At 48.1% G+C, this 27,145-nt stretch overlaps 1 protein-coding gene across 11 annotated transcripts in view; it reads left to right on the forward strand.

Moving 5' to 3' along the window:
* The window catches only part of LARS2 (leucyl-tRNA synthetase 2, mitochondrial), a 283,596-nt gene that overhangs the window by 155,710 nt on the left and 100,741 nt on the right, over nucleotides 1–27,145 (forward strand). For 6 of the 11 annotated variants that reach the window (XR_007921592.3, XM_051851689.3, XM_051851691.3 and 3 more), the window contains one exon: nucleotides 1,695–1,755. The exons of the other annotated variants lie outside the window; for them this stretch is intronic. Coding sequence is in view for 5 of the 6 variants with exons in the window: in XM_051851689.3 (XP_051707649.3) it covers nucleotides 1,695–1,755 (61 nt within the window). In the remaining variant the exon portion in view is untranslated. The remainder of the gene's footprint in view (nucleotides 1–1,694; nucleotides 1,756–27,145) is intronic. 11 annotated transcript variants of the gene reach the window in all.

The raw sequence follows: 27,145 nt of genomic DNA on the forward strand, positions 1-27,145 counted from the left end.
CTTACCCCTCCTCCTCCCGGTAAAGTCCTCAGGCCCTCACACTGGAACCCAGCAGAATCTTCTGGGCCCACTGCATTAACCCCTTTCCCAAAGCTCTAGAACTGCTGCCCACCCCCTCCCTCCCACCTCTCAGTTACACAGAAGAACAGTTCCAGGATCTGTCCCCAGTGTCTTTGACCTCCCTTGGCCTTCTCTTGCCCAAGGCTGCATCGTAAAAACAGCTGCTGCACCACCCACTTGGTCCAACCCTAGTTTGTACTTTTTCTGTTATGGTTAATTCTTAGATTTATAGGAGTAGGAGGAAATGATTCAAATAAAATAGATCAGACATGGCATAAGTTGATGTAAGCTAGACCAGGGGTTGGCAAACTAGACAAGATCCAGCCCTGCTTGTTTATGTAAATAAAATGGGGTTGGGGCACAGTGACGTCTGTTGGTTTCCATATCCCCCGTGGCTATCATGATGTAATACCTGGGTTGAGCCCTGTGATGGGGACCATGGAACTTGTGAAACTGACTTTCACCCCCTGGTGAATTCACCTCCTCAGAGCAAGTTTGCCCACTCCTCTTCTAGAGCTGAGTGGTCGAGAAGGTGGCTCCTGGGTGCGCCCCCTAGTGGGGGGATCTGGCTCTCCTTCTCTGTGCCTCAGCTTCCTTCACTGTACAGGAGGAATAGTCAGAGTTCCCACCTGGTATGACTGGGTAAAGATTACTTTTCTGCAAAGTGTTTAGCACAGGGCTTAGGGTTAAGTAGCTAATCAGAGACTACATGGAGGACTTCTGCATGGTTTTTCATGTTTTCGATTTGCCTGAACCGAAAGAGGATGCAGTAGAAATAAAGTAATCCTTTTTCTTTAAAAGAGAAAAAGATTGAAGTGGGTATTTGATGCAGTGGTTAAATCACCGCCTGGGTTGCCTGCTTCCCAAATTGGAGTACCTGGTTCTAGTCCCCACTACTTGGCTTTCGATCCAGCTTCCTGCTAGTGAGCATCTAGGAGGCAGTGGTGATGGCTCCACTAGTTGGGCCCCCGCCACCTGCTTAGGAGATCAGATTGAGTTCCAGGCTCCTGACGGGGGTCTGGGCCAGCCCGGGCCTTTGCAAGTGTGTGGGGAGTGACCCAGCAGATGAAAATTCTTTGTCTGTCTCTTAGTCTGTCTCTCTATTCCTCTTTCTCTCTCTGCCTTTCAGATAAAAAATGAAAATTAATAAATAAAATTTTAAAAACAGAAATAGACAAATTGATTTATTTGCTTATTCTGTATGACTTCGTTAACTCCCTGCTGTTTCACAATTGTTGGGTAGTTCTAGGTTTTGATTGGCTGTATGGTTTATTTGGATTCACACAATTATCTTTACGTTGCGGTTTTTGTTTTCATCACTCTTCAGCTTGTAAATGCTTGGTTTAAATTTGTATATCTGGAGTCTTCCAGACCTATGGATGGTCCAGGAGTGTACCTGTCAAAGGTGTTGCTGAGCTGAAGGGGCAGTCCTCAGGGCCTCAGACCATGTGGTTTCTAGTATATTCTGTTTGTGTCAATAGCAGTGTCTTCTAATAGGTTGCTGTTTTTGATGGATTCTTACCAATTATATTTTCTCATCTAGACGGGTTTCCCTTCACATCCTCTAAGTATCATTTGTTTGTGGCTTCAACCCCGCTCTGAAAAGCAAAAACTCTCTTCCCTTTGTTTTGCAGTAATATTAAGCACATGAGAAAACAGCTGGATCACCTGGGCCTCTGGTTCAGCTGGGATAGGGTAAGTCAGCCCTTCACACTGGAAGGCTGTTGGTTTCCAGAAAGTCCTGGTTGCTTGGGTTGGAGAAGGGAGAAGGGAGAGGGGAAGGAGGTAGGGAGAAGGAGAGAAGGATCAGCACTCCGCAAGTAAGACGTCTCCTCAGTGGATAATTCACCTGCAAACAAAGAGTTTCCTGTGGCATTGAGCTAAAAGAATTCTCTTCTTATTTAACTTCATAGTTGGCTGTGACTTAGGTGTGGCAAAAGCTTTGCACAAGGGTTTCTCTTGTCTCACTGATAATTTGAAAGGGCCGTTGGGATTCTGTGTAGAAGTGATGACACATCAGCCCAGCCTTGAGATGACTGGGTGTTGAGTTGATTGACCAGTTAGGAAAAGCCCTGCAACACACCTTCTCCCCTCAACAGCTTCTTAAAGGATTGAAATGTTTTGACTACAGTAAAGAAAGAACCAAACACATCGGAATAGGCCTTGAATGTTGGTGTTTTAGGTAGGGACGTGGCTGAATGGAGCTCTCAAGGCACCACCGATGCCATTTTCACTCTGACTTGCAGGGTCACCAGCGTTTCATGTGGCAAAGGTGGGAAAATGTGCTGGCGCCTGAGTCACGTTGTCCTGAGGTGCTGGTGGTACAGGCATCACTGATAGGGGATGCAATGCAGCGAGTGACACCCAGAGCCCTTCAGGGATGAACGGGAGACTCCTCGAGGGCAAAGCGGGATTCGTTAGCTCTCCAGAGTGACACCCAGCTTAGCCCTGCCCAGGAACCATAAAGGGCTTAGCAAATGGATGGTTTTCTTCATTACCACAGAAGGTTAGAAGGTGCAGAAGTCTAAAGAACATAGTGTGGCTACTTTAACATCCTGATGTGGTGGTTTTTTTTTTTTTTTTTAAGATTTATTTATGTATTTATTAGTTGAAAGGGTGACAGAGAGGGACAGGGGTCTTCCATCTGCTGGCTTACTCGCCGAATGTTGCACACAGCAGCTGGGGCCAGTTTGAAGCCAGGAGCCAGGAACTCCGTTTGGATCTCCCACATGGGTGCAAGGACCCAGGTAGTTGAGACACGGCTGCTGCCGCCCAAGGTGCACACTGGCAGGAAGCTGGCAGGGCAAGTGGAGCCAGGGCTTGGGCCAGGCATTCCAGGATGGGATGGGAGCATCTCAAGCAGCGCCATCACCCCTAGGCCGAGTAGTGGCCCCCTATGTAATTTTCCTCTTAAAATCTCCAATTTTTTGGCCGGCGCCGCGGCTCACTAGGCTAATCCTCCGCCTTGCGGCGCTGGCACACCGGGTTCTAGTCCCGGTTGGGGCGCCGGATTCTGTCCTGGTTGCCCCTCTTCCAGGCCAGCTCTCTGCTGTGGCCAGGGAGTGCAGTGGAGGATGGCCCAGGTGCTTGGGCCCTGCACCCCATGGGAGACCAGAATAAGTACCTGGCTCCTGCCATCGGATCAGCGCGGTGCGCTGACCGCGGCGCGCCGGCCACGGTGGCCATTGGAGGGTGAACCAATAGCAAAGGAAGACCTTTCTCTCTGTCTTTCTCTCTCACTGTCTACTCTGCCTGTCAAAAAAAAAAAAAAAAAAATCTCCAATTTTTTTTTACCTAGTATTTGTGAACATCTTCACATTTCTTTAAATACCTTTTGAAAAATGACTTTTGCTGTTTTGTGTATCTGTATGGTTTTCCGTTGTATGAATATATCAGAACTTCTCTAACCTATCCTTTACATTATACCTTTAGGTAGATTCTAATGTTCTGTGTTGTAAATACAGCCTCAGCGCCTCTTGTGCACATCTGTGTCCGGAAGCTTCTGAAAATAAATGGAACATTTTTTCATAACTTATCTGACAGTAAAACCTGACTTGACCTGATGTTTATCTCCCTTAAAGTGAATACTCCTGTATTTTACCATAGGAATAATAAATATTTATAAAATGTTAAATATTTTACTATAGTAGTAAGTAAAATTACTGGGCAATATCTCAGACTAGTTATGTAAGTGTACTGTTATTTCCTTTTAATATCCAAAACTGTCTTCAATCTGAAGCACATTTGACTTTAAGCATTTCAGATGAGGGACTTTGAACCTGCCATGCAATGTTGTAGCTAAATGCCATCCCTCCCCCAGCCTGTGTCTGAGCTCCTGAGTCCTTGCTGTGGGCTAGGGACCATGGAGAACTACATGATTCTCCCTTCAGATCCCCAGAAAGCTCTAGAAGGCAGTTATTTTGGTTGACCTCATTGTGTTGCTGGGCATCCAAGTGGCGGGCCCGCCCTGTTCCATCGGCCTGTTTACCACTGCTCTGCTCATTCTCTATACTTGAGGCGAAGTCTTAGTACCCCGTCTTACTATTTCCTTAGTGTGAGTTCCCCAGCAAGCCAAGAACAAGTGTAAGGCTTGTGACCTGTTGCCAAACTGATCTCCATAGGTGCTACACAGGTTTACGCTCCGAGTGCTTATCCAGTTGTTTTCGTTTGTGTTTCTTTTATTGTTAGCGGTAGTGTCTTTATTTCATGTGTTTAACAAGTATTTGAATTTGGGGCATTTGGGTGGATGATCTAATCATATCTCTTGCCTGCATAGCTGAAGTATGTTAGTAATTTTTATCTTGTTACACATATTTCTCGTAGGTCTGTCATTTGCCTTGCATTTTGTTTATAGTGGGACATTATCAGCACACAGATAAATATTTGGAAAGACTGTCTTTGTGATCTGATAAATACCTTCATATTTTCCTCTTGATCTTTTGTGGTTTGATTTTTATACTCAACTAGAATTATTTTAGCATGGTTGGACAAAGGCAAGAAATTACTACTTTGACCACATAACCAATTCTGCTGCTTTTAAATTTTTCAATAGTCCTTTCCTCATTGATTTAAAACACTACTTCAGTAGAGGGCCAGGTTCTTTTATGTTACAACACACAAATTTCTGTTTCTGGTCATTTGAAACGTTATTATTCTGTTGTTACTAAACTTTTTAATTATCAATGCTTTATAATTTTAAAAATTTTAAATGTCAAGTAATAGAAGTTTCCTGCCATTGCCCAATACTGACAGTGCCATCCCAACTTTGTTTCTGTTTCCCCCAGTAAAAAAATAAAAAGAATTAAACCTTTAGTTGTTGACTTCCTAGTGCATCACTGGTAAAGACAATTAATTATAAAATTTAAGAGATGGGTAAAAGTGGGGAGAAACATTATTTTAACTAATTTGGAGGCATGCCTAATAGGAAAGTGAAGCTATTTGTGGTTGCTTTTGTATTGATGCCTATTTTCTTATTGAACATTGTTTTAGATGTTCTGTTTTTCTCCATGGGGTCTTATATTTTGGATTTTCTTTTCTCTAGAGGGTTGAACAGTTCAATTCTGCTTTTTATCCTGTAAAAGAAGAAGGAGTCAAGGAGGCAGCCAGCTAAAGCAGGAGGGCTTTCATTGAAGACAGGGCAACATCGGTGGGAAGGGAGACTTGGGCTCACACAGTCCGCTGGGTGTGAGAAGATCCAGCCCCCCAGGAAGGGAGGGCCATGGGATGTACAGAGACCCGTGTCCACTGTGCTGACGCGGTCTTGAGCGGGCAGAAGACCCCTGGTGGACAGTGTGTGACCGTGTCAGTTTGCTGTGTCCGGGGAGAGGTGCAGGGAGCAGGTGGAGCTGGCCTGGTGGGGTGCCAGGCAGTAAAATTGAGATTTTGTGTCCCATTTTCCAGGGTTTTTGGAATTAATTCTTTGTGTCCTTGTGACCTAGCAAGTCCTAAACACATTGAGTATCAGCCTTAAAAAGCAGTAGGGAGCCAGTATTTAGCCTAGCTGTTAAGACTGCTGCATCCCACACCAGAGTGCCTGAGTTCAATTCTCTTATCTGCTTCCTGCCTCCAGCTTCCCGCTGAGGCAGGCCCTGGGAAACAACTGGGCTGGCTCCAGTGATGAGGGTCCTGCCTTGCAGATCTGGACCTGCGCTCAGCTTTGCCTCAGGCCAGCCGCAGCCCCAGCCCCAGCCCTAGGCATTTGGGGAGTAAACCAGTGAATGTGAGGTCTCTGTCTCGGTGCTTTTCAAACAAGTAAGAATTTTTAAAAATAAATTAAAAGAATTAGTTTCCCTGTTTCCCACGTATGATGAAACAAGTGGTAGGAAATTACATTTCCCACTTTCTAAACCTGTTTAGGTTTAAAGCGCTTTAGTTTCAGTGCTTGTTAGTAAACCTTTTAGAGCACTGTTGTCCATTTAAAAAATTTGATAAGTAAAAAAATTTTAAATGTTGTTTTCACTCTTGGTGGCATCCCACATTATTTTCAACATTTAGAAAGCCGCAGTTGGTTGAAACGGCCCAAGCTGTGCTGATCCGAAGCCAGGAGCCAGGAGCTTCTTCCGGGTCTCCCACATGGGTGTAGGGGCCCAGGGACTTGGGTCATCTTCCACTGCTTTCTCAGGCCATAGCAGAGAGCTGGATTGGAAGTGGAGCAGCCGGTCTCGAACTGGGGTCCATGTGGGATGCTGGCGCCGCAGGTGGTGGCTTTACCCGCTGCACCACAGCATCGGGCCCATAGAATTCTTTATTATCATTTTAATTCTTTCAGATCTCTGTTGTAGACTTTGATCTATTTTCCTTTTCTTTCTTCTTATATTTTTGATAAAGGAAATTCAGGATAGTACAAAGAGATCCTGGGTACCCATTTTACCATTACATTTTGGATAATTATGATATCTAAATCAGAACTTGACACCAGTACCATCCTATTAACTAGGGTCTAGATCCTACTCACGTTTCACCAGCTTTTACATGCAGTTGTGCGGGGTGTGTGTGTGTGTGTGTGTGTGTGTAACAGTAGTGGTCATAGTTTTATACAATTTAATCACGTCTGATGCATCGTCTATTGATGGAGGAAGATCCGACAGATCTTTCTGATGGAGAAATTCGGAATTGTTTCTTTGAGGACACGGTGATCTTTCTTCCCTCGTGTTGATGCTTGTGAAACTGTCACCAGGGCATATTGCAACGTCAGTCCTCTTGCCTGCATTGCACCTGGGGCTCCGGCTGAGACATTGTGAGCCACAGCCAGGATCTTTGTGGCGGTGGTTTTGTAGGACGCTGCCCACCATGGGCTGTAGTTCTCTGTTCTCCTTGTCCCCACCTTCCCGCTCGCGGCTGCAGCCCCCTTGTTCTTCTCTGCCCCTGGAAGAGCTTCTCATATTTACTTCCTGCATAACTGATGGCTTCGTTTCTATAGACCCAGTGTTGTACAGATATTAATTTTGCTTTTTGTGTTTTTAATCTTTGTAAAATTACTTTTCCTCTTCTCGTTCAGTTCCCATTTTCTGTTTCCAGCCCCTTGGCTGGATGCTTGTCTTTCTTACTATTTTGCTGTCTTCCTGATCTTCATAGACCAGACCTGTGTTCAGGAATGCCTCTTACACACAAGCAGAGAAGCTCCTTGGAATTTATCTCAGCTTCCTGTACACAGGTCTTTCTCCCGAGTTTGGAGCGGTGTTCTCATTTGTCTCGGAATCTTTTTATAGACACCCTGTGGACTCCCCTGTTTGCTGTCAGCTCAGAGACCCACACAGGGTGTCAGGTTAACCTGAAAGAGGAACGGCGTCGCATCCATGAAGGAAGCAGACTCAGATGGAAGATTCTGATGTGGGGAAACCCGGGGACGCTCTGTGTGCTGCCCGAGGGGAGGCGGAAGCAGAGGCCAGATGTCTGCCTATGCTCAATGCTTATTACCAACAGTGATGTGATCGGTTAATCATAAAACGTGCAGTTTCGGGAAAACAGGTCTTCATGATGGAAGAGTTTACACGTAGTGAGACAGGGAACAACGGGGAGTTTCGGTGCTTACAGGAAAGACGTGTTTGCTTGGAAGCTGCAATTAAGAGAATAGTCACAATGTGGAGGGCTCTTGAGGGGGGCTAATTTTTTTTTTAAGATTTATTTATTTGAAAGGCAGAGTTAGAGAGAGAAGGAGAGACGGGGCGGGGGGTGTCTTCCATCTACTGGTTCACTCCCCAGGTGGCCGCAACAGCCAGCGCTGCACCTTTGCCATTGACGTCACTCAGCTGATCACCTTTGCAGTCTGGCTAAGCATGCCTTCAGCAGAGTTCAGGCCATGCGGTGGTCCCTGAAATCTAGGCCTTTAATAGAATTCAGGCCACGCGGTGGCCCCCAGCATGAGGGGATAGCACGGGAAGCTCTGTGGTGGTCACTGCGTCGCTCATTTCTGTCGCATCTGTTCCTGTCTGGATCTGGGGATCTCCTAGCCTGGTGCATCTTTCTCTGGTCTGACACCACAGCTGTGACTCACTGTGACAGCATCAGGTGCTGCTGGGCCAGCACACCAGAGGTGTCCACCTGCCCGGCCCACCGGCCCCTCCAGACCCTGCCCTTTGGAACAGAGCTGCCAGGGCCCTGCTTCTCAAGGCCCCCGCTGGTTCTTAGTCAGGGGGGAGTGCTGTTTGGCTTACGGGACTTCTCTTCACCCTAGGTCCATCTGCTGAAGTCCCTTGGTGTTGCTGGCAGGTCGATGGCACCTTCTGTTGCTTCCATTATTGGCACAGCCCCCCGTTCCCTCCGGCTGCCATCTTTATACTCTCTGGGTCACTTCAATGAGCTGTGGAAACAGGTTTAGATGCCCTCTTGTGCAAAAGTCTCTTAAGCGTTTTCTGCTGAGATGTTCACAGTCTATGCAGTGTAGGCAGAGCACAAGCAGGGGTAGAGGAATAGTTTATTTTATTGATGAGGCATTTGGGTCTCCTTGCAACCAGCATTCTCAGATCTCATGAAATCCAGGTAATTCAGGTGGCCAGCTGGCAGGGAGCATCACATTTGAAAAATCAGTTGGCTCAGAGAAAACCAATTTTAAAACCTGGGTCCTGGCACCACTGCCCTGCCTCTCGGGAAGCTGCGTGTGAGTGGTCCAGCTACTGAGCTGCATTCTCATCTTTCTTACCTGAGAGGCTTAATTCTCTGCATTAAAAATAAATGTATACACAGTTGCAGAGTTCATGGGTTTCTGGTGAGCCCGGGGAGCCCCTCAAGGCACCTGCAGCACAGGGCTGCGGGTCCATTTTACAGGTGTTGTTTGCCAGACAGCTTAGGTCACCTGCAGGGGAAGGAAAGAGAGAAATTTGAGCAGCTGGACGTCCACGGAGGGAGGAGTCCACAGGGAATGGAATTGCAGCCTGCACAAGGCGAGAGAGGGGGAGGCGTGGTTCTCCTCCCTGCAGCGCCCACTTGATGTGCCAGTCGGCACCATCTTTCTGGGAGAGGAAGAGGTCTGCAGTGAACTCTTGCGGTGCACATGACGCCCTGAGGATGAATGGCTGGCCCTGGGCCACGGCCCGGTGAGCACCTTGGGAGCAGTGGCAGCTCCTGCATTGTGTGGTGGGGCCCATTGAGCAAGGTGCACCTGCAGCTTGGTCCTTCTGCATTCTCACCAGTGCTCTGGGCCCGTGCTGGCTCTGGACGAAGTCTTGGCAATAAATTTTGATGGAAATCAACTCTGGGGCTTGGTTTTCATCAGGAATTATTTGGCTAATGGCTATGGACAGTCCCCAGCAGTTCCCATCAAAATCAGACAAGTATAAGAAGAAATAAAAGAAATCCAAACCGGGTGGGATTCAAGGTAGTGCCTGTGGAGTCTGCCAGAAGAGAGCTTGTTGAGCAATCCCCAGACCCATATAGCAGTAATGTTTGGAAGAGTTGACAGTTTTCAGGGTTTCTTTATTGTGAAGATCTTTCTTTTAAAAATTTATTTATTTGATGTCCAGCTCTCTGCTGTGGCCCAGGAAGGCAGTGGAGGATGGCCCAAGTGCTTGGGCCCTGCACCTGCATGGGAGACCAGGAGAAGCACCTGGCTCCTGCCTTCGGATCAGCACAGTGCGCTGCAGCGGCCATTGCGGGGTGAACCAATGGAAAAGGAAGACCTTTCTCTCTGTCTCTCTCTCTCTCACTGTCCACTCTGCCTGTCAAAAAAAAAAAAAAAAAAGTTATTTATTTGAAAGGCAGAGTAAGAGAAGAGAGAGAGAGAGAGATTGCTTTCCATCTACTGATTCACCCTCTAAATGGCCTCAATTGCCAGGAGTTTGGATCAAGCTGAAGCCAGGAGCCAGGGCCTCCATGGGGTTCCTCCCACATGTGTGGCAGGGACTCAAGTACTTGAACCATCATCCACTGCATCTCAGGCACATTAGCAAGGAGCCGCATCAGAAGTAGAGTAGCCAAGACTCAAACCAGCGTTTGATATGGGATGCCAGAGTTGCAAGTGGTGGCTTAACCCACTGGGCCATAGCACCGGCCATTATTGTAAAGATCTTAGGAGTGTTTACTCACACTCGTTTTCACTGGGCTTTAACTTCCTGTATGGGTTTTCTTTCTTATGTGTCTACGTTCAATCTTCTGGACGTGTTGGGGCCCATGTTAGGGCCTGGGAAACACAGGAATTGCTGCCTCTGAGACAGTTGTCCACTGAACAAGCTCAAAATGTGGCTTTAAACTCTTGGCTGCAGGCCGTGCGGGCTGAGGGCGGCTGTGGAGCAGCGGCGGAGGCGCTGTGAGTGCACGTGGCAGGCAGCACAGCCGTACCAGAGCCACGCCGCGCGCGCCGGGATTGTTCCCATGACAGAGCCTTCGGTGACTCGGAGCCCTCCCAGGTTTCCTCCGTCAGTGTCTCACGGCGACTGCTGAGGGCTTCCTGGCACCCCAGCATTGGGACAGATAGCTTCTGTTTCTCCCCATCTTTGGATTTCATCTGTAAGAATTCAGTGTCTGTCACTCAGATAGGAAGGGTCTTGTCCGCCTGTCCGTCTGCCTGTCTGTCTGTCTGTCATGCCCTCACAGTTCCGTTATCACACCAAGCACAGCTCACGGTGAGCAGCACTTAACTTCATGCAGCGCCAGCCGCGGACTCTCCTGCTCGTCTGCTGAGCATCTTGGATGCCGTGGGCTGTTTGCCTGCCCTTCTGCAAACCTTTGTTTTTAGCCCTTGCTTTCCCAGCCTCAGGTTGTCCTCATGGTTCAAGAACAACACAGCCTCGTTCCATCCAAAGCACACAGACTCTTTGCAGCCTTCCTGCTTGAGTTCATTTTCAAACACAGCCTGCTTTGTCTGATTACAGAGTACAATGACGACTGCTTCGAGGGCCCTGCCACTTTGGCACTCCAGGTAGAGGGCTAGACCCCTGATAGGAACAATTGAAGGAAAAATAATGAGACCTCTAGAAATCTTTTTAATGTTTTTTTTTTTTTAAGTTTTAAAAGAATTTAAAGAATAGCTTAAAACAAAAAAGAACTTGGGGGCAAATGAGTGCCTGCAAATGAAAACAGGGCTGAGCAGATTCCCGGCGTGAGAGCGGGAGCCGAGGTTGCCTTGGCAACGCGCTCCAAGTGTTTGACTCTCCGCGTCGTCTTGCCAGCCCTCGCGGAGGTGAAGCAGTTTGTCTGGCAGATCTCTGGCTCTCGGGTCCTTGTGCTCAGAGTCAGAGAATTAACTCTGCTCCGCCACGGCCCTGGGCTTGGGACCGGCAGTTGGGAGGGCCAAGGCAGGGCCTCCGTTTGAGCTTGGCTGATTTGGCAGCCGACCTTGTTCACGGAGGGTCAGCGTTCAGACTGCTGCCCAGCCTCTTGAGGTTGGTGTTGAGACGGCACCCACGCAGTGGGTCTCCTGTGGGGCTGTGTCAGCTCAGTGCTTACAGCCTAAAGCATGGGAGGCCTCAGCCAGGATTGAGCCCTTGGACTTGGGAAGGCAGTGTCCTGGGCTGCTCGGGGATGTTGCTCTTCAGAGAAGTCATTTGTTTGCTCCCAGGTCCCAGCTGGGAGGCCACCTCGGGCTGATGGCGTAGAATTCCTTCATTGCAGGCTTGTTAATGCTTTCAGGAGCCGGAATCCTGGTGCATCTGGGAAGCCCGGATCTTGGTGACGGGGTCTTGCTGTTAACCCATGGTGGGCAAGATCTTTTGCCCCTCTGAGCCACAGAGAATGCTTCCAAAGAAGTGCTTTTTGTTACTGGGAGAGATTAGCTCATTCCTTAAAGTCCTTAGAAAATAAGAGTACTGTGTACATCTGCCGGGTACGGCCTTCGATAGAGTGGGTGACTGTGTTGTATGGATACAGTGAGCTCTAAATGTGTTGGGAAGCAGTATCAAAAAGGTCATGAAGATGAAATGTTGTCCTGTGAGAATGACAAGGATTATTTGTGTGTCTGTTTACACCAGTGGTTCTCAAGTTCTGGCATCAGAATCACCAGGAGAACTTGTTAAAGCACAGATCCCTGGGCCCTCCCCCCAGTTTCTGTTTCAGTAAGTCTGCACTTCTGTTTTTCTATTCAGAAACAAGAATCTCAGGAATGATCTTGTTCCCAGACCTTATTAGGTAGGAGTCAGAATGCAGGCCCCTCACCAGTTCTCTCTGACAAGAGATAGAGTGTACATGAATAATAGCAATAGCATTTGTAAAAACAGGAGATGTTCTGGCAAATGCAAGCATTCTTTTTATAACTTCTGCTGAAATATTAGACATATGTGGGCTAGAGCATAGAACATGTCTGTATAGCTTTCTATATTAGTTTAGGGTATAACAGCTGCTAGATTAAGAAATACAGTACCACCCGTGCCCAGAACTGCAGTGTGTGCCCTCTTTCAGTTATTTTTTTTTTTTTTAAGATTTATTTACTTATTTGAAAGGCAGTTACAGAGAGAGAGAGAGAGAATCTTCTGTCCTCTGGCTCAGTCCCCCAAATGGCTGCAATGGCTGGAGCTGGGCCAGACTGAAGGCAGGAGCCAGGAATTTCATCCCGGTCTCCATCCAGGTCTCCCACATGGCTGGCAGGGGTCCATGTACTTGGGCCATCTTCCATTGCCTCCCCAGACACATTAGCAGGGAGCTGGATGGGAAGTGGAGCATTCAGGACTCAAATCAGTGCTCTGATAAAGAACGCTGGCATTTCCGGCAGCGGCTTAACCCAGCACGCCACAATGCTGAGTTCCCTCTTTCTGTTATAACTCCATCTCTCCTCACCTCACATACCCAGTATTCTCACATTTATGATCATCATTTCTTTGTTTTCTTTTTAATTAAAATTGTTATTTGGGAGATGGACAAACGGAAAGAGGTTGTATCTACCAGTTCACTCTCCAAATACTGTAAAGGCCTGGGCTAGGCCAGGCTGGAGTTAGGAGCTGGAAACTCCACCCAGGTTTCCCACGTGTGAGGCAGGGACCCGCCTACTTGAGCCATCGCCACTACTTCCCAGGGTCTGCTTTCCCAGGAAGCTGGACCCAGGAATAGGACCCAGGTATTCCAGTGTGGGATGTGGGATTCTTAACTGGTGTCATAACCATTAAGCTGAAGTCCAGGCTCCCTTGTTTTTAATGTAGTTTTACTGTTGAAAATTTTTTCCTAGATAATGTTTTAATTTGTGTTAACATACAAATTGTGGGGAGCAATCCGGACTAGACTGTTACTGGAATTAAGACTTATTCTATGCATCTGCTCTCCCACAATATGGCGCTGGGAGAGAAGTAAACAGCTTCCGCACAGCTGCCTCCAGTTCAACCAATTAACTGTAGGACTTGCTCCTGATTGGAGAGCAGCGTACTCGGCGTGTGGGCAGCCGAGTTGGGATTGGCGGAGGAGGACTATAAAGGAGGAGAGAGACGGCATGCACCAGGAACATCTAAGGGGAACATCTGAAGGAACACCTGTGCAGCCCCCGAGAGAGCCGGCCGGCGGTGTGCCGCTCCCCTGCGGAAGTGGGGAATGTGGCCAGGGGGAACTGCCCTTCCACGGAGGTGGAAGGGATAGTAGCCAACCCGGGAAGAACCAGCAGCAAACCCGGGGAGGGCCGAGCAGACGAAAGAACAGCGCAGGGTCCTGTGTTGCTCCTCCACGAAGAGGGGGAGCGACACAAATAACATAACCTTTACCACCTTAACCCATTTTTAAGTGACCAGTTTGATGGTAGTGAGTACATGTATGTTGTTTTGTAACAATCACCACCCATCCATTTCCAGAACTCTGTGTTCCTATTTTTTTTTTAATGTTTAATAAATGGAATCATGTAGTCTGTGTTTTTTGTTGTCTAGTTAATGCAACATTTTTTTCCTCCAACTTTTTATTAGAAATAGCAGTTTTTTTCAAGCGTTCAGAAAGATTGACAGGAGAGTACAATAGCATTCCTCTGTGTGCCGGCCACCCGGGTTCAACAATCATTGCCATGTCTGCTTTGTCTCCTTATTTATGCAGGCATACCTCAGAGGCATGGTTCCCAGCCACCGCAGTAAAGCAGGTTGCATGCATGTCTTTTCATTTTCCAGTGCGCATAAATGTTTACACTATACAGAGATCACCATGACAGATAGAATAATTATAATGAAAAAGTTTGATATATTACAGGAATTACCAAAATGTAACACAGATGATGTGAAATAAGTACATGCAGTTGAGAAAATGATGCCAACAGATTCGGCCAACACAGGGTTACCACAAATTTTTGCTTCATAAAAAAATTGCATTGTCTGCAAAACATGGCAAAGTATAATAAAATGAGGTATGCCTGTATATATCATAAGTACAAGTGTTTCTTTGTGCCCCTGAATAATTTGAGTATGACTAGCCGAGCATGGCACTTTATCCCTAAGTATTTCAGCATTCTGGTCTGAAGAATTAGGACATTGTCCTGCAAAACCCAAGATCATTTCAAAAACTCAGAAAAATTGACAGTAATTTTATAACATTACCTATTGGTCCATCTGTGAATTTCCCCTTAGTCCCCAGATGATCTTTCTGTGGCTGTTTTTAATCGAGGCAAATTTCCTGTATTGCTCTTCTGTTGCCACAATAACAAATTGCCACAAATTCATCATCTTGAAATAACATCAATTTATTATCTCATAGGTTTTGTGGGTCAGAAAGTTTAGGTGGGGCAACTTTCTGATGTCCTGTGCTAAGATCTCACAAGGCCGTTGTTGGGAGTTGGTAGAGTTTAGAAGCATGGGTACAAAAACCCTGAATGAGTTGCTAGCAAACTGAATTGGCAGTACATTAAAAGAAGTACACAGACGCCTACATGTGGCACAGGGGTTTAAGCTGCCAGCTGCAGTGCCAGCATCCTGTATGAGCACTGGTTCAAGTCTCAGCTGCTCTGCTTCAATCCAGCTCCCTGCTAATGTGCTTGGGAAAGCAACAGAAGATGGCCCAACTGGTTGGGCCCCTGCTACCCACATGGGAGACCCAGATGGAGTTCCTGACTCCTGGCTATGGCCTGGCTTAGCCATGGTTGTTGTGGCCATTTGGAGAGTGAACCAGCAGATGGAAGGTCGGTCTATCTCTCTCTCTCTGTGTTTTAGTCTCTGTATTATCTCCATCTCTCTCTGTAACTCTGCCTTTCAAACAGATAAATCTTAAAAAAAATTACACAATGTAACCAAGTGGGATTTATTCATGGAGTACAACATATATTCAACATATGAAAGTCAATCACTGTAATATACGCTGTTTAACAGACTACACGATCTTCTCAATTGATGCAGAAAATGTGTTTGACAAAAATAACACCTTTTGTGATGAAAACACTCAACAGGATAGGGATAGAAGGAGACTGCCGGGGGCCAACACCGTGACTCATTTGGTTAATCCTCCGCCTGCAGTGCTGGCATCCCATGTGGGCTAGTCCTAATTGCTTCTCTTCCAGTCCAGCTCTCTCTGCTGTGGCCCGGGAGAGCAGTGGAGGATGGTCCAAGTGCTTGGGCCCTGCACCCACATGGGAGACCAGGAGGAAGCACCTGGCTCCTGGCTTTGGACCGGCGTAGCTTTGGCTGTAGCGGCCATTTGGGGGGTGAACCAATGGAAGGAAGACCTTTCTCTCTGTCGCTCTTTCTCACTAACTCTGCCTATCAAAAGAAAGAAAGGAAAGGAAAGGAGAGGAAAGGGGAAGGTTGGGGAGGGGAGGAATTGGAACCCTTGTGCACTGGCACATCTACTGTATATGCCATGGAATTGAAAGCAGGGTATCAAGATACCTGTACACTCATGTTCATAGTGGCATTATTCACAGTAGCCAAAAGGTAGAAGCAACCCATGTGTCCATCAACAGGTGCATAGATAAAACAAAATGGGGTATACATACAGTGAGATGCATTCATTAGCAAAAAGGAAAATTTGACGAGTGCTACAACATGAATCAACTTTAAAGACAGTATTCCAAGTGAAATAAGCCAATCACAAGAAGTGAGTATTATCCAAGTTGACTCGCACAAGGCACCTAGCATAGTGAAAAACTGTACAGATAGGAAATAGAATGTTGGTTGCTGAAAGGCAGGGAAAGGGAAGAGTGGAAAAGTTAATGTTTAATGGAGAGTTTCAGTTTTGCAAGATGAAAAACAGTTAAGATGGTACCATCTTAGTATTTTACCACATTGAATAAATAGGGAAAAAAAGCCGTGGTAAGATTTCAAAGCACAGTGGCAAGCAGCTAACCAGACGCTGGCTGCACACTCCTCAGCCAGGCTCCTGTCTCTCTCATTCCCGCTGCCGTCCTTCTTCCCTTGCCTGCTTGACTGTTTACTTTCTCTCTTCTCCTGCAGGGTACAGAACCTTTTTTCCTGCCAAGGGCCATTTGAATATTTATAAAATCATTCACAGGCCCTACAGTTATCAACTTAGGGGCCTGGTGGGTTAAGCCACAGCCCGCAGCGCTGGCATCAAGTCCTGGCTGCTCCACTTCTGATCCAACTCCCTGCTCATGTGCCTGGGAAAGCAGTAGAAGATGGCCTAAGTGCTTGCGCCCCTGCACCCACAGGTGAGACCCAGAGGAAGCTCCTGGTCCCTGGCTTTGGCCTGGCCTAGCCAAGGCCATCTGGAGAGTGAACCAGAGGATGAGAGATTCTCTCTCTCTCTCCTCCTCCTCCTCCTCCTCTCTTGGTGTAATTCTGACTTTCAAATAAATAAATCATTTTTTTTTAAAAAGAGTATCAACTTAAAAATTGGCCTGTTATAGGTTCATTGAGTTTTGGGTCTTACCTGTGGTTGCCATGGCAGGGCCAGACCACATGATTCTGTGGGCCAGACCTTCCTCATCCCTGTGACCAAGAGTCATTTATTTATTTTGAATTTTTCTGACCATTTTTTGCGGTATTGTTATTTTGTAGTTTTCAGCTTATACATCTTGTGTGTTTTGTTAGATTTACACCTAAGTATTTCATTTTTTTTTTGGCAATTGTAAATAGTATATTGTTTTCAAGTTTTATTTACTTGAAATTCATAGACACAGAATTCTCTGTCTGCTGCTTCACTCCCCACATGTCTCCCATAGCTGGGGTGGGCCAGGCCAAAACAAGGAGCCCAGGACTCCATCTGGGTCTCCCACTTGGGTGGCAGGGACCCAAGCACTTGAGCCATTCCCTGCTGCCTGTCAGGGTGCACACGGCAGGGAGCTGGATCAGAGCAGAGCAGGGACTGGAGCTCAGGTCCTCTGCCGGTGGGTGTGGCTGTCGTACATGGCATCTTACCTGCTGCACCACAGTGCCTGCCCCCATATTTTATTAAGTTGTGTTTAGTAAGTTCACTGCTAGTATATTGAAATACAGTGGATTTTTGTATGCTTTTGACCTTGTAGAACTCAAAGTTGTAGGTGTGTGTGTATTTTCTCTATAGACCGTCATATCATTTGCAAAGAGGGACAGTTTTATTCCTCCCTTCCTGCTCCGCAGGCCTTTTCTTTTCTTTTCGCACTTGGTTGCGCTGCGTGGTACTTCCGGTGCTGTGTGGGCAGCAGTGGTGCGAGTGGTCCTCCTTGCCTTGTTCTCAGTCTTAGGAGGAAGGCATTCCATCTTTCACCATTCTCAGATACTTCAGCTGTAGGGTGTTTGTAGATCTTTATCAAGTTCAGTTGTTCGTTGTATGTCTGGGTTTCTGACAGTTTTTATCATGAGTAGATGTTGGCTTTTGTCACATGCTCTTTCTGTACCGAATGCTATGATCCCGTGATTTTCCTTTTCTTTAGCCTGCTAATGGGTTGCATTGATTGACTTTTGAACAGTGAACTGGACGTGCACCCTTGGAATATGCCTCATTTGGTCGTGGCGTGTAGTTTTTTCTTTATTTTGCATAATGCTGTGTGTTAACATAGTTGTGTGCTACATAACGGCATGTTGGTCAAGGATGGGCCAGTTACACAACGGTGGTCCCAGAAGCTCGTATCACCCAGTGACATCATAGCCCCCTTAGTTTGTGTAAACATTCTGTTTGCACAGTCATGAGCTTGCCTAACCATGCCTCTCTCAGAAGGTAGCTGGCCTTGTCTTTAAGCGATACATGACTGAAGTTAAGCATTTTTGCAAGGAATATTGGTTTGTAGTTTTTTATTTTCATAATGTCTTTTTCCAGTTATGGTATCAGGTGCACTAGCTTCAGAATGAGTGATTGGGATTCCCTCTGTCTGTTTCCTGGAAGAGATTATCTATAGAGTGGGCACTGGTTCCTTAAGCATTTAATAGACTTCTCTAGCAAAGCCATCTGCGCTGAGAGTTTATTTTTCTCAGTAAGTTTTAAATTTTGACTTCAGTTTTCTAAATAGTTGATGAGTTATTCAGATTTCCATTGTGCATTGGGTGAGTTGTGGCAGCCTGTGAGTTTGGAGGAATTGATCCATTTCAACGAGGTTGCCAGATTCGCTCGTGTAGAGTTGTTCGTCATCTTTCTTGTCCTGTTGATGTCTGCACGGACTGCGGTGGTGTCCCTGTTTTGTTCCTGTTAGTGCTTTGTTTCTTCCTTTTTTTTTTTTTTCTTTTTTCCTTTTTTTTTTTTAAAGATTTATTTATTTGAAAGTCGGAGTTACACAGAAAGAGAAGAGGCAGAGAGAAAGAGAGACAGAGAGGTCTTTCATCTGCTGGTTCACTCCCCAGATGTCTGCAACGACTTGAGCTGCACTGATCTGAAGCCAGGAGCCAGGAGCTTCCTCTGGGTCTCTCACGTGGGTGCAAGGGCCCAAGGACTTGGGCCATCTTCTACTGCTTTCCCAGGCCATAGCAGAGAGCCGGATTGGAAGAGGAGCAGCTGGAGCTAGAACCAGCACCCATATAGGATGCCGGTGCTTCAGGCCAGGGCGTTAACCCGCTGCACCACAGCTCCAGCCCCAACCAGGTGTTTTTTTTTTTTTTTTTCCTATCTTACTGATCTTTTCAAAGAACGTAATTTTTTTTAAAATTTTTGTTTTTGATAGGCAGAGTGGACAGTGAGAGAGCTGTTGGTTCACCCTCCAATGGCCGCTGTGGCTGGCGTACTGCGCTGATCTGAAGCCAGGAGCCAGGTGCTTCTCCTGGTCTCCCATGGGGTGCAGGGCCCAAGCACTTGGGCCATCCTCCACTGCACTTCTGGGCCAGAGCAGAGAGCTGGACTGGAAGAGGGGCAACCGGGAAAGAATTCGGTGCCCCAACTGGGACTAGAACCTGGGGTGCCGGCGCCGCAGGTGGAGGATTAGCCTAGTGAGCTGCAGCGCTGGCCAGAACTTAATATTGTTTCATTGCTTTTTCTCTTTTGTCAACTTCATTGCTGTATATTTTCATTTTTTTAACTTGTTAGTGTGAATCTATTTTGTCCTTATTTTTGTAGTTCCTTTTTTTTTTTTTGAAGATTTATTTATTTATTTGAAAGTCAGAGTTATAGAGAAGGCGAGGCAGAGAGAAAGAGAATCTTCCATCCACTGGCTCATTCCCCAAATGGCTGCAATGGCCAGGGCTGGGCAAGGCTGATGTGGGGAACTAGGAGCTTCTTCCAGGTCTCCTGTGTGGGTTTAGGGGCCCAAGGACTTGGGCCATCTTCTCTTGCTTTCCCAGGCACACTTAGCAGGGAGCTGTATCAGAAGTGCGGCAGCCGGGACTCCAACCGGTACCACAGGTGGCAGCTTTTACCTGCTATGTCACAGCGCTGGCCCCCCTCGTGTCCTGTCTTGTGTAAAAAGTCTCTGCCCCTACGCTGGTACGGGATGTGGGACGCTGGCTCTGCAGGTGGCAGCTTTACCTGCTGTCCCACAGCTCCGGCCCCTGATTTTGTAGTTCCCTGGGGTGAGTGCCTAGATTGCAGATTTAACACTTTTCCTGTTTTCTGACATAAGCACTGCTTTAGCTGATTTCCCCAAAATTTGGTGTTGTATTTTAATTTTCACTCAGTTAAATGTCTTTTTTATTTTTCCTCAAACGTCCCCTTTGACTTACAGATTATTTAAAAGTGTGTTTGCTTCTCAGCTATTTAGAGGTTGTCTCCTCCGCTGTGTGTCCTTGGTTTCTTGCCTGACTCCACTGTGGCCAGGGCACACACTCTGCATGATTTCAACTGCTGAGGTTTCGCGGCTCAGGACGTGCTGTGTCTCGGCGCCTGGCTTCAGAACAATGTTGTGTTCTGCTGTTGTTCCAGAAATGTCAGATTGAGCTGGGTGACAGTGAGTTCATCCATTTCTTACCTGGTTGGTCTATTAATTGTTGAGAGAGAACTGTTGTGGATTTGTTCATTTTTCCTTTTGGTTTTATCAGTTCTTGCTTCACATAGTTTTCAGTTTAGTGCATGCACATTTAGGATGGCACATGTATGGTATTCATGGTTTTTAATTATACTTTTTAGAAAAATAGGGAAAAAATACCTCTACTCTACTTCCCAGAAACAGGAGATGTTTTAAAGATATAAAAGATAGTTTTAAAAATGCCCTCTGCCAGCTGTGCGATTGTGATAAGTGCCTCCCATCCCCAACGCTCCCCTTAAAAGTCACCGGGCTAGCAGAGTGATTTTCCGTACCTTGTCTGTATTACGACTCTGTTTCTTGTTCTGGTCACATATGGGATCTTTCAAGCCATGGCAGGCTTCTATTACTCATTGCTCCTGGAGCTTGCAGACAGCAGAATGGCTTATTTTGGGCACTGCTGTCAGTGTTTGCATCCATGGAACTGATACTTCCTCTTCCTTGGGATCCATGCCCATGTCTAACAAGTAGCCTTCGTGTGATTCAGGAAACCTAGACAGCTGATGTTGTAGAAACATTTTTTGTTCCAGATGATTCTTTCCTGTTAATCCTGAAATTTTCAAGGATGTTGCAGATAAAATGGATGCTTTTTTCTTTCCAGAAAAGTGGAACAATTGCAGAGCCCATTTGGCTCGGGTGGCTGAAATGCTGGCATCTGCCCAACTGGATGATAACAAATTGCAACTCAAACCAATTAATCTCATCTGTAGTTTAATGGAGGTTTTTTTCTGTTCCCAGCTGTCTAGTTAGAAAAGCTGTATGTATTGTTAGTCTGCCTTGATGAAATTCTTGTCATTTGACAAAGAACAATTAGCAAGAAATTAAGCAAATCATTGCTTCTTGCCTTATCACGGATAGTTCATGGAGTCTGGTGTCGTTTGTAATGGGGCAGCTTTCAGTGTACCATAAAAGTGACAGTGCCCAGAAAACACTGGTCAGGGGAATAGCAAGAGCCATTTTCAGTTCAGGAGTACAGTGCAAATTGGCTTGAAAAATGCAGAGACCCTGATTGTCCTGTCATTAATACTCCTTCTCCAAATTGGTTTCAGAAGCACATGGAACATGTTACTTAAAAATTTAACTGGTAACCCTAGGTATAAAAAACAATTTTTTCTAAAGATTATTTATTTGACAGACAGAGTTACAGACAGAAACAGGGAGAGATCTTCTATCCACTGGTTCACTCCCCAGACAGCTATAACGACCACGGCTGAGTGAGGCTGAAGCATGGAGCCGTGAGCTTTTTCCCGGTATAGGGGCCAAAGCACTTGGGCCACCCTCCGCTGCTTTCCCAGGCACACTAGCAGGGAGCTGGATCGGAAGAGAAGCAGTTGAGACTCGAACCAGTGCCCATTTGGGATGCCAGTGCTACAGGCAATGACTTTACCTGCTACACCACAGCGCTGGACCCTGAAAAACAAATTTTATTTTGAAAGTCATAGTTACAGAGACAGAGAGAGGGAGAGAGAGAGGCTGACTCCATCTGCTGGTTCACTCCCCAGATGGCCACACTGCCAGCACTGGGCCAGGCCAAAGCCAGGAGCTAGGAGCTTCATCTGGGTCACTCACATGGGTGCAGGGGCCCAAACACTTAGGCCATCTTCCTCTGCATTTCCCAAGCCATTAGCAGGGAACTAGATTGGAAGTGGAGCAGCCAGGACATGAACCAGCGCCTGTATGGGATGCTGGTGTTGGGCGTGGCGGCTTTACTCTCCACAGCACAGCACTGGCTCCAAAACACAAACTTCTAAGAGTAACATGCGTGCGCTGTACAACTACAGCGGCTAACGTTCGTCATGCTCGGCTTTCTTTAGATGCTCATTGTCAGTCTCAGTCCTGAGTCAAGGAACATAATTGCATGAAAATGAATTCTTAGCTAAATGTTAGGTTCAAGACGCATTCAATACCCTGGTATCAACACCTGTTCCTTCAATTCTGCAGAAAGAACAGGGAGGGTATAGGAGGTCCGAGGTCAACTTTGGCAGAGATGCGGTTTGACAGGTGGTTGATGGAGGAGAATGAGAGGGCGGGGCGGAGGGGCGGCAGTCAGCGAGGCAGAGGAAGCCTGCGCAGGGAGCGTCGTGGGCAGGAGGAAGGAGGAAGAGGTGGCCGTGAGGGCCGGGCTGGGCCCCCTGCCAGTGAGAAGGAACGAGGCAGAAGCGGGAGAGCTGTGAGGGGTGGGTCCAGGGCTGGAGTGTTAGCAGGGTTCAGGTGGGTGCTGGGCTGCCCGTCCGTCTTTCCCTTCAAGACTGAAGGGAAGCAATGAGAGAGGGATGGACATTCTGAGGAACTTCGCTGAGGATTTCTGAGACTGTGACAGATGTACCAGAGGTGGCTGTCGTCTTTCTGTAACGAGGGAAGGTCGCGTTTACCTGCCTGGTCTCAGGCTGGAACGTGGGTGGTCTCATGAAGTGATTCAGTGGGTGACAGGGCGTGCAGAGCCTGGAGCTGGGGGTCCTCTCTGTCCCTCTAGCCCGCCAGCGAGTCTCAGGACAGGGCCTGAGTAGCAGACCCTTGGTCAGCGTTCTCCCTGGAGGGTTTGGGGGAGCTACCTAGGGTGCTGAGCCCATGTGACACCGGGCATTGAGAAGCGGCTCCTTGGGTGCAGGTCCCAAAAAGCCCTCTCCTGTCTGTGGTGTTGTGGGAGCTGCTTTTGCAGGGAAGCATGGTCCTTCCTCACTGGCCTGCACTCTGGCTTCTGAGATCACCATGCAGTAGGAACTGGGGTGGCGTTTCCCATGTTGACAGCCTTCTGGGTGGAAAGCCAGACTGTGATTCTAAGAACAATGACACTGTATTGGAAAGCCAGTTACATTTAAGAAAAGTGCCAAGGCCCCTGTCTCAAGGCTTCCATTGGTTTTCTAAATATAGTGCTCTTTGACCACCTGCGTTGATACATTATTGCTTTGATGGAGCTTTATTGAGTAGCTCTTTGTGCCTATACTGGGCTGATGGTGTTGGAAAGATAGACCCTCAAGGCCGGCACTGTGGCACAGTGGGTTTAAGCCCTGGCCTGCAGCACCGGTATCCCATGTGGGCGACAATTCAAGTCCTGACTGCTCTACTTCCAATCTAGCTCCCTGCTAATAACCTGGGGAAGCCGTAGAGGATGACCCAAGCCCTTGGGCCTCTCCACTCATGTGGGAGACCTGGAAGAAGCTCCTGGCTCCTGGCTTTGGATCGGCCCATTGTAGCCATTTGAGGAGTGAACTAGCAGATGGAAGGCTTCTCTCTCTCTCTCTCTCTCTCTCTCTCTCTGTAACTTTCTCTTTCAAAGAAATCTTTAAAAAAAAAAAAAGACCCTCTCCTTGCAGCAGTTGCAGCATCTCGACTTCCAGATCGGGGAGGGGTGAGGAGGCCATGCGAGGAGAGTTGTTTGTCTCCAGTTACCCTGGGTCCACGGCAGAGCCTGCGCTCAGACCCCCATCTCCAGCCCACCCTCAGCTCTTTCCACTGATTGCCCTCCACCTGCGCCCTTGAGCTGCCAGCCCATTTGGGAAGGGCCACAAAGTTCCAGGGTGTGAATGACAGGGTCAAAGGACCGGAGTTAGATCTGAAGTGAGGGATGGGCACTTGGTGTTTAAGACTCAGCTCAGTAGGACAGAGGTGTGGAACACCAGGTCTCCCTGTCCCTCTTTGTGGCCTGGATGATGGCCTGAATCTCCCCCCACACTGCGGGGAAGGGAGCTGCTGATTCGTGGATACCTCTGGTGCTCCTGGCAATGCTACCCTCCTCTCAGTTATGTACAGTTAGGCCACAGGCCCCTAGGTGGGATCTGGGCCTTCATGGCATCCTGCTACCGCGTCTTCCTCATTCCTCGTGGGCACTGGGTCCGCCTGGTCTCTTCCACTGTTTGCAGAGCCTGTGGACCGTGACTCCTCTCCCCAGGTATGTGCCCCGTGGTTCTGCACTGAGGCCAGGCCCTTGCCCGTAGGGTCTCAGTCCTCAGAGTTGGTCCTGTGTACAGCACTGAGGTGCCGCATGGGCTGTGGAGACAGCTGCTCCTCGGGTAACCTCAGGGCGTGTGTTTCTAAGACCCCAGCTCTGCTTCCTTGGGACAACATTGGGTAGACCTGGAGATGTGTCTTGGAATGTGTCTCAGCAGAATAAGACTGTAGACCCAGCTCTGGCTTTTTCCCTCTATTTAATCCAGAGTGTTTTCAAGAAAAGTAATTAGCCTGTAGGCTAATTCCCAGAGTAAAACAGAGTCACTGTAAAAAAAAAAAATCAATGAAAAAAATGACAAAAATCACTGATGGCAACCCAGTATTTACATGTTGGCTTTACCTAGTAGTCTTCTTTAAAAAAAGAAAAACTTATTTGACAGAGAGACAGAAAAAGAGACAGGCAGGTCGACAGAATTCTTATCTGCTTGTTCTCTTGCCAAATGCCCATAACAACTAGGTCTGGGCCAGGTCAAAGCCAGGAGCCAGGAACACAGCCCAGGTCTCTCACATGGATGGCAGAGATCCAACTACTGTAGCCATCACCTGCTGCCTCCCAAGGTGCGCAGTAGCAGGAAGTTGGAGTCAGAAGTAGAGCTGGGAATTGAACCCAGGCGCTCTGATGGGGAAAGTAGGCGTCCTGAACAGTGCACCACAGTTCCTGCCCTAACCATGCAATCTTAAACAACTTTGAGTCTCAATTCTCTGATCTATAAAATGGTGGTTATTCTCTCAGCTACCATTTATTAAGCATGCTTGTACCAGTCACTGTTCCAGACGGTTGGAATGAACACATGGGTGAGGGGTGGGGTGCAAATGCTGTTTCACAGAGAACCTTAAGTTCACAGTTTGGGACCTGTGGTGAGTCACTGGGGATGGGCAAAGTCAGGCAGTAAACGTGGGGAATAAGTGAGTGATGTGGTAGGTGGAAGGTGACAGTGGTGTGGAAAGACAGGCAGAGCAGGGTGAGGGGTGCAGGAGGCCCGGGTGGGTGCTGTGTCTCCACACAGCCACTGGCCCCAGGATAGTCCCGAGAGCTGAACAAGATGCTCCTCGTCTGCGCCCGACGCCCTGCGCCTGCTCAGCCCACTGTTGCTGCTGGCGCTGTCGTTACTCCCAGGGGATCATTGGCCGTGCCGAGCCTTTCTGCAGGTCTGCGGCGGCTCGTCCACACTGCCTGACCTAGAGCACATGTGCGAATCAGCCAGGGCACAGGGTCCGCCCTTCCCAGCTGCTGTGCCGCTGCCTCCCACCCCAGTGAGTCTACAGTCTTGGGCTCTGGCTTTGCCGCTGCCACCCAGGAGCTGGGCTGCTACGGGCAGTGAGATGAGAGGAAGCAAGGGAGCCCGGTGCGGGCAGCGAGGCGCTGTGTACTGTGCGCTGCTCCTTGGGCACTGCGGGGCTTTGTTCCCTGATTCAGACTCACGGCCAGGGCCGCTGCACTGCCTGGCCTCTCTCTCCCTGTCTGTCTCCTGCCCAAGGGTCCTACAGGAGCATCTCAGTGAGGAACTAACCCCCTCCTGCTTCCTCTTTGCTGGGAGGCCAGCAAGGGCCAGGCCCCCTTTGGTGGATGTTGTCCAGTTTCCCCTCCACGAGTCGTTTCTCTTCCGGGAAGGGCGTCAAGCTGCCCGATGCCCAGTCGCTGAGCTGCAGGTTATGCAGCTGTTGCCGTGCACGTGGGTGGAAAATGGTTATGTGCTGTTTTCTGAAAGCGGAAGTTTGAATATAGGGACCAAGAGATCTTCATTGGGATGGGAGCGAGGTGTGAGGGAAGATTTGTGCAAGGTCAAGAGCAGGTTCCCTGAGTGACCCCTCCTAGCGCGTGTGTGGACTCCCAGTCTGAAGCTTCACACAGACTGATTGTGCTCTCAGCCCCTGTCGAAGCCATTGAGTTCGCAGACACCTGAGGGCAGGACAAGACCTTGTCTTCCATGCTGTGCTTGGGAGGGAGATGTGTCTGGGAGGAACCTCTTGGCAGTGGTCCCCAACCTCTGGAGGTGGGCCTGACGTTCCTGACTTTGAAAGCTTGATTCCAAGGTGCAGCCAGGTTTCAGAACCAGTGCAGAGTGCGGACACCTAGTGTAAGGGGCCCGCAAGTGGCTTGTGTGGCAGCTAGTCTCCTGAGCCCTCCTGGTCTTCTTCCGGCACAGCACGTGTTCAGGGCTGTAGGCCGGAGCCTGGAACCCTCTCCAGGAGGACTTCGGATGCGGGTTTTTCTCATTAAAGCTGTGCAGTGTGAGTACTGGTGGCCTTTGAGCTGTGCTGTGCTTTCCCAGGCCCCCCTCTGTGGAATTAAAGAACCTGGAAGGAATGAAAAGCAGGGTCATCAGCATACATTTCCCTTTGATCGGTGGCAATAAAGAACAAAGGACAAAAATGCACTTTACAGAAGATCCCTTTTTTTCTAAAGTCTGTGAGGTCCCCAGCACCCCTCCCCACCGTCTCTGTTTCTGAGGTTCTTTGTTTTGAGGGCAAGGAGGCTCACAGAGACTGGGGAGAGGGGGAGGCGGTGCCTTGTCCCTAGAATTGGTGGCTGCTCGCCTCTCTGACACTGCTCCTTTTCCAGGGCTAAGGGCCGCTGAATGACTGACTTGATAAACATGTTCTTTTTGTTTTGTTAAATTCCCAATGGCTAACCTAAATATTGTGAAGATGGGATGCCAATGTAATGCATGATGGCTTTGAGTGACGTCACCTGTGCTGTGATCTGGGACCCATCACTGTCTGTGTTGCGACTGGCCTGAGAAGCAAAGACCCAGCTACATCCTGCCAGGTCAGAGGCGACCAAGCAGCCTTCTCTGGGGTGGGCTGTCATTCAAGCCGACAGCAAGCCGCCCTGGGTGGGTTTCCCCATCTGGTCATGTGTTTTGGTCTTTCCCTCAGAAACACCCGCTCTTTTTAGTCGGAAAGGCAATAATTTGTAGGAGATAGTTAGCTCTATTTACC

The sequence above is a fragment of the Oryctolagus cuniculus genome, chromosome 10 (assembly GCF_051225735.1).
Source record: "Oryctolagus cuniculus isolate XC-2025 breed Fujian yellow rabbit chromosome 10, ASM5122573v1, whole genome shotgun sequence".
Taxonomy (NCBI): domain Eukaryota; kingdom Metazoa; phylum Chordata; class Mammalia; order Lagomorpha; family Leporidae; genus Oryctolagus; species Oryctolagus cuniculus.